The following is a 16907-nucleotide window of genomic DNA, read 5'->3' as shown; positions in this document are numbered from 1 at the left end:
TATAACTGCCATTTATTTACTAAGAATTATTACAAAGTGTTTGAAAAATTTAGATATTTGTTTAAAAATTAATGTATAATTAAATTTTACATACAATAAACGTTTTTATTTTTTATATTAAATTAAAATAGAATGACATTCACGTATTGATATACTTGAAGATATATTAATAACTCGTTACCCTGATGAAAAAGTTCTGCGACTTTTTGCAACAATGAAAAAATACAATACCGACCAAAAAAACACAAGTTTTAGATTTTTTTAGAGTAACTTTTATTTAAGTAAATTAAATGGAATTAAATAAATACCAATAAATACCTAGTATTAGATACATTTTGTGTATAATGTATTATGAGGTTTGACAAAATATTTATTTAAAATATTAAATTCATTTAACTGACTTAAATGAAAGTTAGGGCCCTCGCACAGACTTTTGCATAACGCAAAGTGCATGATAATATAAGAGAATCAATCAATCAGAGTCGTCTATTTTCTTCCCCAGGATATAAATAAAGACCTCTGATTGGTTAATTCTTTTGTGCATTATGCATTTTGTATTATGTAGAAGTCTGTGTGGCCCTTATACTCAAAAACCTGAAAGTCATAATATTTTTGTCAGTACTGTATATCGATAAAATGCAAATATTTTCGCATTATTTTGAAGCATGAACCCAAAAGTTTTACTACTTCGACCGTTTTGACTCTTTTTGCAGATGAAAATGGAAATAGCTGAGAAAACTCGTACCTTGGAATTTGTCGGCCTCAGTATATCTTTAGTAGCTTTGCTTGCTTCTCTCGTAATTTTCTGTCGATTTAGGTAAGTGTTTTAAAAATTGTGTGGCTTAATGTATTGTAAATGAAATAACTTTTAGTTCATCTTTTCTATAAAGCTTTCACATAAAGCTTAAAAAAAAACTTGATTTTGAATTTTATCTATAATATTGTAGAATTTATTTGAAATTTAATTTAAGATTTTACAATAAAATCTTATTTTACGTTTTTTTTGTAAAAAACATTATCTCTTAACATATGTTTTATAAAAAAATCTAAAAAATAGTTAGAAATAGTTTTCTCATTTAACTTATGAATACAAAACTACTTGGAAAAGTAATAAAAAAGTATTTTAAAAAATTATTAATCGAAAAAAAAAGAAATTATTATTAATATAATAATAATTAAGATTTCTAATTTATAAACAGAACGAATTTTGTTAAAAATTTAAATAAATTTTATTTTAACAAAATTGTATTTAATATATTGATGTTAATAATTTGCTTATGTTACATTTATATTTAAACTGTCAAAATATTAGTTTCAATAATTCTGATCTAATTGCAGCACATTAATCATATTAATATTAATGCAATTTATCAAAATCCCATTTAAAAAGGAATTTATAATATAAATTTATTATAGAAGTCTCAATTATTACAAACATTAATAGAGAAGAAGGTGGTAATGTGATGCGGGTAATATGGCTACCCATATTATTTTCGTTATTAGCTGACAAATTTTAGTAATTATTTATGATATCATTTGTTTAGTAGCCTACTGTTATATAATGATGCTAATATGACAAAACGCAAAAGTCAACATTTGTTATAAGGCATTTTTACTTTTAAAAATTTTGAAAATTTTTTAAGGTACATTTTAATATTTAATTACACGTACTTCCTCATTCTTTTTAGACTTAACCGCATTATCACCCAAACGTATGTAGACTTGAGTACTTTTTTATAATTTAACTCTTTATTCGACTGTATATATTTCGAGTTATACAAAGTTAAACGATGATATAGATTCTATATCATCGTTTCTATATTATAGATTCTATATTATAGAATGTTGTCAATATGGCCATCTAAGTATGCTAGTAATATAGTCACTTTCGAGATCTCCATATCGACAAAATTCCTCAATAAATCGATTAAAGGCTTAATTTAAGGCTGTTAATTTTTAAAAATTCTTTATATAAATAAAGTTCTTTAGATTTAAAGTTATTTTTATTTAACTTCCATTAAATGTGAATAAAAATCAACTGTTTTGATATAACAACTTATTTTATATAAATATATATGTTTTTAACAAAATATTGTAATTTTTTTAAACAAAACCTATTTTTTTACATTTATTTGTGTGGTGGCCATATTACCCTCCCTATTTCTCTTCGCCCACTATGCAGTATCGTTACATTGTTATAAATAATATAATAAATATTTTATAACTTTGAATTGAAAATCTAATGAGCAACACTTTGATGAATATAATTGTAAAATTTCAACTCAAAACATTGATTATTTAACAACGAGGTTATTAGATGAAATATAAATGGGTGGCCATATTACCACCCTCTCCTCTATATATTTAATGATACTTCCTATTATGAAAGCAATGTATTATTACGATAAAAGCAGTTAATATTCCTTTAAGAGTTCAATAAAATTAATTTCAATAAACGTCTAAAATTATACGTTTATTGAATAAAATTATGTAACCTTAATAAATATATAAAATTATACGTTTATTGAAATTAATTCCATTGAACTCTTTTAGAAGAATGTTAACAATTGGTTTTATATAATAATTGCTTTTTTAGGAGAAATTATAGTTAATTAAGTATTAATGTTTATAATAATTGAGATCTCTGAATGGTTATCATACAAACTTCTTTTTACATGGGATTTTGATAAATAAAGAATCACATAAATTTTAATGTAATTATATGATATAGTACTTGAATTAGTCAGGTAAAAAATCTTATAAGTCAATGTTTGTCAAAATTGAGATAGAGAAATAGATAGATAAATAGATAGATAGAAGAGAGAGAGGAAGAGAAAAGAGAGGAGGGAGGGGGAGGGAGAGAGAGAGAGAGAGAGAAAGAGAGAGAGAGAGAGAGAGAGAGAGAGGGGTATAATTTCCCCCTAACATATTAGTCAAGCATTCTCTTTGTAAATATTTCCAGGTCTATAAAACTGTCGTTCATATATAACAAACTTAATAAATCAACGACTGTGTTTTTTATGTTCTTTAAATGATTGCCGTAATATTAGATATCAATGTTATAAATTCAATTTTTTTATGAATCGTGTTTTTCAACAATAAACTGAAATATTTTTCTTAAAATACAATTTATTATCTGGGTGGGCTTTGTTTGCCTATAATCTCGATTGCCTACAGCTTCGTTTACACACAAATTTTGCAGAGCTGCTCGATTGCCTACATTCCCGATTTTCTACAATCCCCATTACAGCTTCGTTTGCATACACGAAAATACTTAAGGTACAAGAGTAGGATTGCACATATGACATTATTGCGCGCATGCACATTGCACATATAACACTATTGCATACATTTGGATTGCACACATGATATTGCGCATATGTACATTGCACACATAATATTATTACGCTTATATACATTGCACACGTGATATTAATACGTTCATACGCTCATACGATTACTGTTTTAGTTAATGTTAGGATACATTTATAGAATTTCATTTGTTACGTATGGCAGACTTTACGATTTCCCTTCGTCAGAGAAACAAACAAGATTGCAAAAGAAATTCCATTTCAACGGTCTCCGATAATTTTTTATGCGTCTAGGATTCGTTTATTAGAAACGTGACGACAAACATGGACGAAACAACCAAGTTGATAATTTCCTTTTGAATGTCGAGAATAAACTCCTTTTGAATATCGAATTAACAAACAATAAATTCTGAACATAAAAATACAAAAACAAACTTGGATTTGAGGCAAGGTTTCACGTTTCCTCACAAAAAATGAGCAATAAAGAATCTAAACATTAGCAAAAAATAAATAACCGTTTTCTCCATCTGCAAATCATACCGTAGCACGTCTAGCACGATAAAGAATTATTTATCTTTTAAATCCAAAGGGAAGATAACCTATGCGATAGGTCGGATCCCTTTGATAAAAATAAAGGAATGTGAGAGGAAACAGAGAAACTTTCGACTTAACGTATGATTGGTCAAAAAGGAAAAACTATTTCTCTAATAAGAAAATATAAAGAAGAAAATAAGATAATTAGAATTCACCCACCACATAATCCTGAAAAAGTGTCCTACCAATCAGAATATTTGAACCACCTACATTTGGATCCTCCCTCTGTAAGACTCTGTATATATAAAACCAAATCTTGAAGAAGTGTTTCAGTGTTTTTCACCACAGTTAGTAATCAGTAACGAGTAAGGGAGTTAGTTATCCAGTTAGTGAGTCAGTTAGTAATCATGTAGAATCAGTGCACAAACAGACTTTAGTGCCATTCCATCCGGTCAAGAAGGCCCTTCGATTCCGACTTCGATTCGAGATTTGCTCGAGAATCAGTGATGAGTAAGTCCCACAATCATAATTTCTTTTGTTTTTACGTTACTCATCTGCTCCCTTCCGTTTTAATTTTTTAAGCCACGCTCTTATTTTTTATAAATAATTCCCTCACATTCACACGAACTTGAAGATCCCGCGTGCGAATCTCGAGTTCCCCCACACTTACACGAATTTGAGGCTCCCGTGTGCGAATCTCAAGTCTCTCACCCTCACACTCACACAAACTCAAGGATTCCGCATCCGATTCTCGAGTTCCCTCTTCGCCCCCTTATCCTTTTTTTATCGTACTCTCCGATCAGTTCCCCAAAACTCGAAGATGTTCCACCCCTACTCTCTCCCGCGCTATTCCTTATCTTCTTACAACTTCAAGCATCTCTGTTTTCTTTATGTAACCATTTAAACCCTTCGACTATTTTTTTGCTCCGCGTTTACCGTTATAACTATAGAATTAAAAAACAAAAATCTTTGTTTCCCTTTCTCCGCCCACCACATACTTATATAATATTTGTACAACTATATTCATACTCATTATGCGTTTTAGATTCGATTATACTACCTTTATTACAAAATTGTCAAATCACGACTTTAGCGCTTATTTGTATTTTCTTTGTTTTTCATTTTTTATTTTGCTATTAGAATAAATATTTTTGTTAATTTTATGTAAAACTTCATTATTTATTTTAATTAATAACGACCTCCCCTCACCCCAAACAAAGATTGCACCTGGTTCGATCACGAGTTAAAGCGATTCAATTCGTTGACTCGAAACTTGGACCGACGGACGTACGACTTGAAACGGGTTATAGCGGGCCTATCGGCACCTATATTTTTGAGTCATAAAAAGTGTGTTCGACCCGAGGCACCTACCCTCTCCTAATTTGTGTGCCTACGGGAATTCTACGTGTTTGTTACGTTCTTCTCTGTCTTACCTGTTCTCCCTGAAATGTCCTTCCTACCAAATAAAAGAGTTAAAATCCCATAAGGCTGGATGTAACAGATTGGTAATGTTCGTTTTACACTGTGTGCATCTGGGATTCACTCCCTTCCTCTTGCTTACAAAGTGTATGAGTGCATTGATCAGGTGTGCAATGTGCATGTGTCCAATAATGTCGTGTGTGCAATGTGTATCAGCGCAATATTATCATGTGTGCAATGTGCATGTGCGCAATAATATCATGTGTGCAATATGCATGTGTGCAATAGTGTCACGTGTGCAATGTATCTGCGCGCAATATTGTCGTGTATGCAATGTGTATGTGCACAATAATGTCATGTGTGCAATCCTACTTTTGTACCTTAATTATTTTCGTGTGCGCACGGAAAGAAGTTTGAGAATACAGAAGCACTAACTAGTAATAGCTGTACGAAATGAGAGGGCGCTGTTGTATTTCCCTCTCGGGCAGCTCTCTCAGTTTGGGAGCTCTGCTGTCTCAATCTCGCAGCAGTCCCAATGGTCCCTACCTCAAAGTGCAGTGGCCGCCCCCTCAGATTAGGAACAACAGTTCTCCCGACGCTTAGTGCCGCCAATTACTCAAAACCGGCATTACTGTAGTTCTAAATGCGAGGTAGCGCTGCACTACTACTTATAATATAGCCAAACTTTTTTCCGTGTGCAAACAAAGCTGTAGGCAATCGAGATTGTAGGCAATCGGGAATGTAGGTAATTGAGCAGCTTTGCAAAATTTGTGTGCAAACGAAGTTGTAGGTAATCGGGATCGTAGACAAACGGGACTTCCTCTTATTATTTTATCTTTAAAAATGTCTACTATTACATTTACGACATTTCCTAATTAAAAGAGTTATATTTTATATGTACAAAGGTATTTATTTTTTGTTTTAATAAAACATAAAATAAGTTGAAAGAAAATGCTAATTAAAAGAAAAAGTCTCAGGTAGCACATGTTTGCTTTATAAGCGTTTTTTAAACGTATCCAATATTTTTTAACTGTCAAGCACTAATGAAAAAACGTTTTTAAAACCATAGTTTAAGAAACGTATTTTTCTCGTTTCTATAGATAGAATAAAAATTAATTTTTTAATTTTATACATATATATATATGTATATAGAGGAAAACATAATAATATAACTACCGAATTACGTATGTATATGTGTATAAAACGTTGTTGAAACAAATATGTGTTACGTGGGACATTTATGTGATAGTACGTTAATGTTTAAAAAGTATAATAAAGATATATATGTCTAATTAAAAGTTTCGAAGTGCTCAAAACTAAAAATGCCTTTTGTAACAAATGACTATTTGTTATATTAGCGCCACTTACATAATGGCAGGTTAAACAGATATGATTTCTTAAGATATACATATAATGCATGCATACATACACGTAAGCGTGCGCGCGTGAATGCATTATTTTATGAAATCTGTGTAAAATTTTTTACGGATAACAAAAAAAACAAAAAATTTTAATCGTTTCTTAAACATTTTTTTTTATTAAAAAAAAACGTTTATTATGACTACGAAAAAAAATTTTGATACTAATATAAACAATTGCTAAAAAATACGAATTGTATAAGAATACGAAAAAGTAAAAAATACTTCTTATAATATTTAAAATAGTTTTGTAAAGTTCCGTGATTTAGTTAAAAACTAAAGTCAACTGTAATACAATTTTATTCTTGTTTTATGGTAGTAAATGATATAGATTATATGATATAGATTATATTTTGTGAGATTATTATACGTAAAGTTGTATGCGACATTTTCTCTCAATGTTTAGAGAGTAAGATGCCAGTATAAATAATTTTTCGAGCGTGATATCTTTAAAATAGCATAATTAATTAAATTTTTAGAAATATTATATAATTCTAAATTTTTTTCTATAACTTTGAGTATGTAAAATTCTATTTAAATCTATAGAAGTATTTATAAATTATTAAAAATATATGGAATTATTTTATAAAATATTTATTTGTTTTATTATTTTCAGATTTTTATAATTTAAACTTGAGTGTCTACTGTAACATTTTGGCCATTTATTTTGAAGAAGGTATCATTTTTCAAAGATTACCTTTTTTCAAAAAATCTACGATAACTTCAAAACTTTAATAATTTTATAAAAATTATTAGTACATTAATTCCGATCGGTATAAGTTTAAACGTATCAATGAACTAAGTAGATTGCCTAACGGTTTGCATTGGATCTTACAATTAGTGAATATATTTTTTTATTAATTTAATTCTTAGTTCATATAAACTGCGCCGATAAGTTTTATCAGACTTATAACACAACCCCCTCCTACTTCGAAAACTGTAAATAAATTTATTGCAAAAAACAACACCTCACCCGAGGTTTGAACACAGATTTCTCATCATTCCGTGAGAGTGTTCTAGCCAATTTAATAACTTTATTTGTTTGAATAAATAAAGATTTTAAGGATATTATATTAATTTTTCGTAAGTTATCTCATAATTCGATAAAGTTATTCCAATAAAAGGACTTAAATATAGCATCTTCTCCCAACTCATATTGAATACAAAAATTTTTTAAATTAATTTTTTAGGGAAATAAGTTTTAAAATTAATGTGTGCCATTTACTTAATGTAATATGGTAATAATAAGTAAAAATATTTTCTACCTATTTTTAATTACTTTTAGTACTACAGTTGTAAGAACTAAATAGTTTTTTAGTTCTCCAAAAGTGAGATTTCTCGAATCGATTCATTTAATGATTAATTACATTTAGAAGTTATTAATAAAATATAATTGCGTACAGTTACATCAGGCGCCTACATAGTTATATTCTTATAGGGCCGCTGTCACTTTGCATAAATTTACATCCCAAACAGCTGAATGGTTAAAGTTAATGTCGATCTTTTCGTCAAATTTCTTAGGTCGTTGCGAAACACCAGAACCAGGATTCACAAAAATCTGTTCGTCGCCATGGTTGTGCAGGTGCTAATCCGCTTAACGTTATACATAGACATCGCAATCTATCGTAGGAAGCCGCACGGCATGCAACGAGGAATAGGAAATATCGTAAGATACGATGGGATTAGTTCATTATTTCTAACAAGAAAGAGAAAATTATATAAATTACTTCAAAGACAACTATACAAATTACTTCTTTGTAAATTAAAGACGGTTATATTATATTTTGAGTATTAGTTAAGAATCCGTCGTTGAAAGAGATACATACATATTATGTCTTTCAAGATTAACAAAATTTTTCGTAAGTTAATTAAAATAGCCAGATATTTCAAACACATTAAATGTCATTATTTTTGTTGCATAATATAACGTTGAATATGTTTGTTTGTTAATGCTCCATATTACTTTATCATTAATTTATTTTGTTCTTCGTAATAATTTATTTTGTACTTCGTATAAATGTAACTGTTCTCTTGAAGTATGTATGTGCACATAACCCAATGAGCATAATGATATTTGAAAAATATTTTAAAAATGTTTGAAAAACATTTAAAAAAATTTTAATAATGGAATAAGTCCCCTTTTTCTCATAAAAAAATATTTATTTTACATTAAAAAAATATTCTTTTATTATTTAATAAACATTTATTTAACGTTTAAACAAATTCTATTTTAAATATTTACTAAACATTTGCTTAATATTTTAAGAGTAAAAAATTGGTTGTATTATTCAATAATTTTGATAAATTTAACGTAACCTTACCATTATCATTTAATTTCTACGATAATTTAGAGGAGAAGACTACATGTTTCAGCCAAGCCACAGTCGTACCTGTTACGAAATTAAAATCTGAAGTAGCTTTTGATTAAGTAAAATCGTAGATTAATTTAAATTAGAGAGTGAGAAAATGAGTGAGAGAGTTAATGAGTTAGATTGAGAGAGAGAGAGAGAGAGAGAGAGAGAGAGTTATAAGTTAAAAATTGTTATTAAATCGCTTGAAATTGATTTAAGACAAATTCTTATATAATATTTAATTACTCTTTCTTTAATATTAATTGAATATTTTAATTAATTATTTAAAATAATATTTACATAATTATTTCACATTTAAAAAGTTGTTTAAAATAATTTTTTTTTAAATATATTTATTTAATATTACTTTAATTTAATTAATGTTTCCTTAACATTACTATTAATAAAAATAATTAATAAAAATAATTTTTAAATTTAATTACAACAAATATATATATGGGCTGCAATTTAAACTTACCAACAACTTCTAAAATTATAAGTTAAGAATTGTTATTAAATTGTTGAATAATTTAAAAGTAGAGGCGCTGAATTTTTTAAAGTAATTTTGAGATTAATTTAACGATATTAGAGGTAATCACACTATTAAACTTTAAAGGATTAAGTTTGTGGAAATTTTAAATGTAGTGTCGCTGAATTGTTTTAAGTAATATTGAGATTAAGTTAAGGTTGTTTTTTAAGATGTACGAAACACACATGTACATACATTAAATTACATACATGTACGAAACATATATGTATGTACATACATTAATTTATTACCCAATTTTCTTCAAATTTTCTACTTTATTTGTTTTTTTCATCAAAATAAGATCTTCCTCGAATATCATTTCTCCTTTACCAAAAAGAATCTTCCTCACATCTAAAAAGACTGGAGTTGTGGCCAATTATTATTACATGCATAAATATGCAAATATGTATATACGCATTTATCTACGTATGTACGCGTCTGTGTGCACGCGTAGGTTTCTCAACATCTTTTGCTACTGATGTAATCAATATTGCCCGATTCTCATTGCGAGAAGGTAGAATCTTATCGAGAATTTTTTTGTTTTTTTTATTTTTTAAATATTTTTTTGTCATTTTTGAAATTTTTAATTATTTTTAAATTTAATTATTATTAAATGTTGTAATTTATATTTTTTATACATATTAATGAGTTGTAAATCGCCTAACGGTCTATATCGGATCTTAGTGATGGATATAATTTTCTTATATTAAATTTAATTTTCTTAGCTTTATTTTAAACTGCGCGCCGACAGGATTTATCAGACTTAAAATACAGTAACTAAACTAAATTTCGATGCTCAATCGCATCTTACAATCCCCCCTTTCCTACCTTCTCCCCAAAAATGTAAATTAATTTATTGCGAAAAATAATATCTCAGCCGGGGTTTGAACCGGTTTATGCGATTAAGGCCGGAATTCATAGTCGAATCTTATTCAAGTTCCAGCTTAAGCACGATCTTGAGACGTCAATGCTATTATTTCATTGGTTAAGTAAATCTCAAGTCGGCTCGAAGCTAGACTTAAGACAATGCTTGAGCTTAAGATCGGTCTATGAATCCCGTCCTAAGCATCGAAATTTAGCTTAGTTACTGTGTTTTAAGTCTGACGATTCCTGTCGGCGCGCAGTTTAAAATAAAGCTAAGAAAATTAAATTTAATTTAAAAGAATTATATCTATCACTAAGATTCGATGTAGACTGTTAGGCGATTGAAAACTCATTGATATGTTTAATATATCACGGTCAAAAATAATGTATTAATATTGTTATATCTTTTATTTTATTCTTATTATATTTTTTATATTATATATAATTTATTTTTTTCCATGTTTATTATTTACATATGTGATTTTAAGAAGCATATCTTACATAAGTATAAATTACAATTGTCACAATATTTATTAGATCTTACTTTACATTTAGCATCAGAGCAACATTTTTGTTTTGTCTTTGTCTGCCACTTGTGTTTTCTTAAATCATTATTTTGAATAAAATATCAATGATTTATAAATATTAAATAAACGTTAAATAAACGATTTATAAATATTTTTTCTAATTCATTATTTAAAATAAATAATATAAAACAATTGTTTAATAAATATTAAATATATATTGTTTGGACAATAAATGCTAATAATGTAAAAATAATTAAAAATAAATACATATTTAAAAATATTTAAAAAAACTTTAAAAAATATTGTGTGCTTATTGGGAATGTGAAATATGTTGACAGCACATCATACAGAATATGTTCCATATTGCTATTTTGCGTGATAATTATGGTGATAATTACAAAGATGACAAAAATGAAGAAAAACAAGTAATAGCATATTTTTTGTTTTCAATAAAGACAGGAATGCTGTGCTTCAATATAAAATATGCTTTAATTGTAAAAAATGTATCTTTTATGTTTTCATATGTTTAGTTCAATCTGCTTCTTTTACATTTGTCATTTACAAAATTTATTTTTTTTTAAATTTTAAATAAAATATATTTTTTAAATATAAAGTTTTTTTGTGTTTTTATATACCTTTCTTAAATGTTCCATATTAGATATAATTTTTTTAAATCGCCGATTCCGACATTTATTGCTTTTTAAAAATAATTTGAAGGGTTTGGTTTATTCAGAAAAACTAATTTTCTTTATTTTTTTATTTTTTGCAACCTTTTAAGGTATTTTATATTGTGTTTACAATATGAAACATTTTAAAAGGAACACTTTTTACAATTTTGTGATATCGTTATTTTTTAAGAAGAGTTAGAACTATTAATAGTTTGATAATTATTATTTGAGTTAGAATATGAAGATTTTTGAATGAGAATATAAAGATTTCAATTTCACGTTTTTTTCTTGTAGGCATCTTTAGAGGATGCTGTGAGATACAATCCTTGAAAAGAAGGATCTTTAAATAGAAAAAAATTATATTTAATGTCTTTGTAATTTATGTCTTTTTAATGTCTTCTCTTTGTCTTTAAGAAATACTGTAAAAGTTAAGTAATACATTTATTACAAGCGTTGAGTATCAAGCTGATGTACAGAAAATTATTACACAGAAATCTAAACTTCCCTTCTCGACGAATGTAGTAAGCAAGAAAAGTTACATTCTATTATTATATACACAAATTTTCAAACACATAATATTTGGAATTTATAAAAAAATGTTTTCCAATATTTAATATACATTATAATTATTAACTATAAATACATAATTAATTATAAATTTTCAATAGAGGAGAAGGTAGTAATATGGCCACCCATTTATATTTTATTTAATAACTTTGTTAATAATCAACGTTTTGAGTTGAAATTTTACGATTATGTTCATCAAAGTGTTGCTCATTAGATTTTCAATTCAAAGTTATAAAATATTTATTATATTATATATTATTTATAAAAATATAACAATACTACATAATGGGCTGAAGAGAAATAGGGAGGGTAATTTGGGCACCACAAAAATAAATGTAACAAAATTGGTTTTATTTAAAAAGTCACAGTATTTTGTTAGAACATATATATTTATATAAAATAAGTTGTTATATTAAAACAGGTGATTTTTATTCACATTTAATGGAAGTTAATTAAAAATAATTTTAATCTAAAGAACCTTATTCATATAAAGAATTTAATAAAATTAACAGTCTTAAATTAAGTCTTAATCGATTTATCAAAGCATTTTGTGGATATGAAGATCTCAAAAGTGACCATATTACTAGCACACTTAGGTAGCTATATTGACAACATCCTATATCATTGTTTAATTTTGTATAACTCAAAATATATACAGCCAAATAAAGAGTTAAATAATGAGAAAGTACTCAAGTGTACATATATTTAGGTGATAATGCGATTAAGTTTAAAAAGAATGAGAAAGTATGTGTAATTAAATGTTAAAACGTACCTTAAAAAATTTTTGAAATTCTTAAAAGTAAAAATGCCTTATAACAAATGTTGACTGTTGTGTTTTGTCATATGAGTATTATTATATAATAGTAGGCTACTAAACAAATGATATCATAAATAATTACTAGAATTTATCAGCTAATAGCGGAGATAATATGGGTAGCCATATTATGTGCACTAGCCATATTACCACCTTCTCCTCTACTAACAGTGAATTTAGAACATGGTCTTACAAGGAAAAAAATCTTGTGTTAAACTTTGACTTTAATCAAACTTTGTATAAGTTCCATATAGGCTACACAAATAAATAAATATAGAAAATATTAGTTACAGCTATACAATAATTTTAGGAGATAAAATTATATCCTTTACTGATAAACCAATTTTACCATTTTTGATGTATCGCGGATAATATTTATGACGTAAAAAAAATTTTATAATAAAGTACTTTTATTTATTTAGGTTAATATTTTTACGAAATAATTATTTTCAAAAATTAAAAATAAAATTTTTTAAATATATCAATTTAATATTAAAAAATATTTTTTGAGATAGATGAATAAAGATAATTTTATTATAAAGCCTTTTTTTATATCTTAAATGGTTTTTGAGATATAATGTAAAAAAATTAAATTGCTACCAATAAAAAATAATTTTATTCTTTAAAATTGTTTTCTAGTCACAACTAATATTTTTTAAATTTATTTATTTATGTAGTCGATAAAAATGCCGAATAGGGAACCCAGTCCCTTGACCTTGACATATGTTACAAAGATCATTTTCCTGTGTGATCTTTAAAAGATTTTAGCCGTCGCTCGTAATTCTTTAAAAAGTTATTAACAAAAAAAGTTCATAAATATTTTTGTTTAAAACAGATAATAATTTGCATCAAACTATTTGTGCTTGATTGAAAGAGAATGAATATATTCTTAGAAAACATGTAGGCGGGGGAGAGGCTCGGCCCCTCCCCCTGCACCCTCTCCCTGTAATTTTTTCTAATTCTAACCACCAATTTTATATCGCTATTTGGTTAATGCAAAAACATTGGAAACGAACAGCGTGGAAAATCGCAAACCTATGTGGTACTGTACAAGCGTGGATGTTGTTTACTTTATAAAATAGTTTCTTACTTCAAGTTTCATGAATATGATACACGATCAGAGCTTTACGTAAAGTAGGTTTGCGACTTTCCACGCTGTTTGTTTCCAATGTTTTCGTATTAATCAAATAGCGACATAAAATTGGTGGGTTAGACTTAGGAAACATTATGGAGAGAGGGTGCAGGCAGAGCCCGTCCCCGCCCACACGTTTTCTGAGAATATATTTATTCTCTTTTAATCAAAAGCACAAATAGTTCGATGCAAAATATTATCTGTTTTAAATAAAAGTATAAATTTTTTTTTGTTGATAACTTTTTAACGAATCACGAGCGACGGCTAAAATCTTTTGAAGGTTGCTCAGGAGGGTGATAACATAGGTCAAGGTCATCGGATTTTTCTGATTTAAATATTTAATGAAAAATTACATGTAATTGATAAAACTTCTTGTGTTTATAATTTTTCAATAGACAATGAGCGATGGCTAAAATTTTTTGAAGGTCGCTCAGGAGGGTGATTTTTACAACATACAGTGGAACCCCGCGTTAGCGTACTCCGCGTTAGCGGAAACTATCCCCTCCATATGCACTCGGCCCACATGAGTAGCGTGTGTAGGGATAGCAATGCAGTCACGTAGTATGTAAGCAGTTACGACGTATTCTTAAAGATTTGTGCAAGATTTTAATGTGTATTAAATTCATTTAAGACTAAGAAATGGCTAATATTTTTTTAAATTTAAGAATTTATTATTTTGTCTACATGGTCATTAAAAATTGTCTCAAAAAGTTGTTTCAAAATATTATTCGTGTAATATAAATAAAAATATATTTTTATATAAATTTTTATTTGAAAAATTCACGCACATGTAAATAAAATAGCCAACACTAATTTAAAATAAATTGTTTAATGCAATCACATAAAAAAAAGAACACCGATTGCAATCAAAGCTGGATTTCTAATTTAATAATATTTTATTTATAAATTATATGTTAGAAAATAATAATAAATTAGAAGTGTAGGGAATATAAAATATTCGGGAATATAATTTAGAGGTACGAGATAAAAGTTTTTTGGACGGCTATAGATACGATTGACTTAATCTGAGACGCTCTGCTTGCAATTTTATGATCGAATACATTTAGTCTTAAGCGTAAACATTAACTGGTTAGATGGCAATACCGTTACGTCCCTGAATTTCACGGAGTGGGAGTGAAACCAAGCAATAGGAGATAACCCCGCGTTAGCGGACCAGAGCCCCGAACAGTCCGCTAACGCGGGGTTCCACTGTATGTCAAGGTCAAGGTTATTGTAGCTGGGTCCCCTATTCGGCATTTTTATCATGTAGTCTATATTAAAATAGATTAGTTTTATTAACATTAGAATTTAACACTTCCTTTGTCGGTCAAATTAATAAACATATTATTGTGCATGCAATACTTTGACATTCGACGCTTGATAGATGCTTCCATATATTTGCATCTTAAGACACAACGGAATTATTTTACTTCTCTGACGAGAAAGGAAGAAGACAATTATTTTCTTAATCTTTTTTACGGAGATTTAACATTATTACATATTTTTACATTTCTATCTTTAATTCTCTCAAATTATCTACTAAATTAATTACAAGATAAGCAATCTCGGTATAATTCCCATTTTAACGAATGCAAAACCTCTTCGTGAAGCTCAGGAATGAACTGGAGATGCTAATCAAAACTTGGATTAGATTGTGGATTTTGAAATAAATTAGTCAGTGACGCTCTTCCTTATTACACATGGAGAAATGTAGATGTTACATTTACATTTACTTACAAATGCGTATCCACTTCGTGCATAATATGTTATATTTTTCGTCTTCATTATAGCCAGTGCTATGTGAAGCAAATTATGTACTACTGGAATACGTAAAAACTGCAATGTTCATGTGGATGTTTATAGAAGGTCTGTTTCTGCATAACATGGTAACTGGTATGTACCTACACTTATATGTTTTGTACCTTGTTAATCTTATTAAATCTTATTAATTTTATTAAAAGCATATAAAATATAAGAAAACAATTTTAAAAAATTTGAAAAAAAGCTATTTTATAGCAATAAATAAATACAACAGCTAGGTGCAATTTTGAACACAACTTCTAACGTAAGAAGAGTGAAGAAATATGATCAATTAATATTAACTCTAAAAAACACTTTAACATAAAAAATACGAAGTAATCAATATTGATTATTTCTACTTTTTAGATTAATATTCTGTTTATTGAATAAAAAATATTATATTTATTCTACTATACAGTAGAATTCTTTGACTTTTCAATAATTACATTCTTTGTATTGATAAAATTAAATTTTAATCACATTTTTTATTTTTAAATAAAGGAAAGTCGCCGAATGCATACTAATCGCTTAAATCCTACTTGATCAATATTTAAAATTTTTTACTTTATGTAAACAGCATTTATTAATAAAAATATAAAATAAATGAGAAACAAGTAATCTATATAGAAATTTAACATGTTATATCTTGTGCTACGCATATTAACAACTTATAAAAATTATATATAAAATAATATTAATTTTTTTATTAATGTATGCAACTGACAATAGTCATACAATTTTTCACAGAGAAAAATCGTCAATGCCGATACACATCTTTTAAATACATCTAGCGTTACTTCTTTACTAGCGTTACTTTTTGGAAACTAAACATTAGTCTTTATTAATACTGATGAAAAACATAATCTATTTAGATAATTAAGAAAGTAAAAATTCTTAATACGTACATTCATGATTTTTTCTGTAAAAAATTTACAAAAAATTTACAAATTCTTTGAAGACAAAAATAAAATTT

The 16907-nt window shown here is 27.4% G+C and overlaps 1 protein-coding gene across 5 annotated transcripts in view; it reads left to right on the top strand.

Annotated features, from left to right (window-relative positions):
- The window catches only part of LOC105839725 (PDF receptor), a 64967-nt gene that overhangs the window by 30546 nt on the left and 17514 nt on the right, over nucleotides 1-16907 (top strand). For 4 of the 5 annotated variants that reach the window (XM_036292929.1, XM_036292928.1, XM_036292930.1 and 1 more), the window contains 3 exons: nucleotides 714-817; nucleotides 8204-8348; nucleotides 15925-16027. In XM_036292929.1, coding sequence (XP_036148822.1) covers nucleotides 714-817; nucleotides 8204-8348; nucleotides 15925-16027 — 352 coding nt within the window. The remainder of the gene's footprint in view (nucleotides 1-713; nucleotides 818-8203; nucleotides 8349-15924; nucleotides 16028-16907) is intronic. The other variant, XM_036292931.1, reaches the window with a different exon arrangement.

This window comes from Monomorium pharaonis, chromosome 10 (genome assembly GCF_013373865.1).
Source record: "Monomorium pharaonis isolate MP-MQ-018 chromosome 10, ASM1337386v2, whole genome shotgun sequence".
In the NCBI taxonomy this organism is placed as follows: domain Eukaryota; kingdom Metazoa; phylum Arthropoda; class Insecta; order Hymenoptera; family Formicidae; genus Monomorium; species Monomorium pharaonis.
Note: the sequence above shows the minus strand (reverse complement) of the source record. Positions and strands in the feature narration are given on the sequence as shown.